Source organism: Loa loa (genome assembly GCF_000183805.2).
Source record: "Loa loa unplaced genomic scaffold supercont3.5489, whole genome shotgun sequence".
Classification (NCBI taxonomy): domain Eukaryota; kingdom Metazoa; phylum Nematoda; class Chromadorea; order Rhabditida; family Onchocercidae; genus Loa; species Loa loa.
In genome coordinates, this window is record NW_018113661.1 from 1 (window position 1) to 554 (window position 554).

At 25.3% G+C, this 554-nt stretch overlaps 1 protein-coding gene across 1 annotated transcript; it reads left to right on the plus strand.

Annotated features, from left to right (window-relative positions):
* Positions 1-39: 39 nt before the first annotated feature.
* On the plus strand, positions 40-213 carry LOAG_16291 (hypothetical protein; the record flags this gene model as incomplete). Its single annotated transcript, XM_003151779.1, has 1 exon — positions 40-213. A coding segment is annotated over one exon (174 nt), but the record flags the coding sequence as incomplete, so codon positions are not given.
* Positions 214-554: the final 341 nt, after the last annotated feature.

The window sequence follows — 554 nt, forward strand, 5'->3', positions numbered from 1 at the left end:
TTTTATGACATTATCAAATTTCAGCCAGTTAAATTGAGTATGCCGGTAAATGCTGGTGTTAACGATTATGGTTTACATTTGATTAATGCTCAAACGAAAAGTCATTTTCAAAGTTATCCGTTCAAAAATTTAACATGGATAATGAAAACAGATCGACCATATATTCAAATATATGCAAAACCTGATGTTAATCTTACGCTTAGTACACCTCAAGTAAATATTTCATTTATTCAATTTTTTTTTCCAAAATTTTTCCTAAAAATTTGAATAATTCTATTGTTAGCAATAAAATAGTTGTAAAAATGATAACAAATAAAGTTTTTTTAAACTATAAAAATACTAAATTATTAAAAATGTTGAATGAAATATCAACGTAATATCATTATTTAATCTATTATAATGTTAATAATATAATCTTTTCCTTTGCTAAATTTTTTTTTTTCAAAAAATTCTATAGTTTAAAGAACTGTCGAAAGAAGCGCTGTCGTGAAATAGTAAAGACTGCCAGATAATTTATTTGCCGAGCTCAGTGGTTGGGTAATCAAACTCCAATC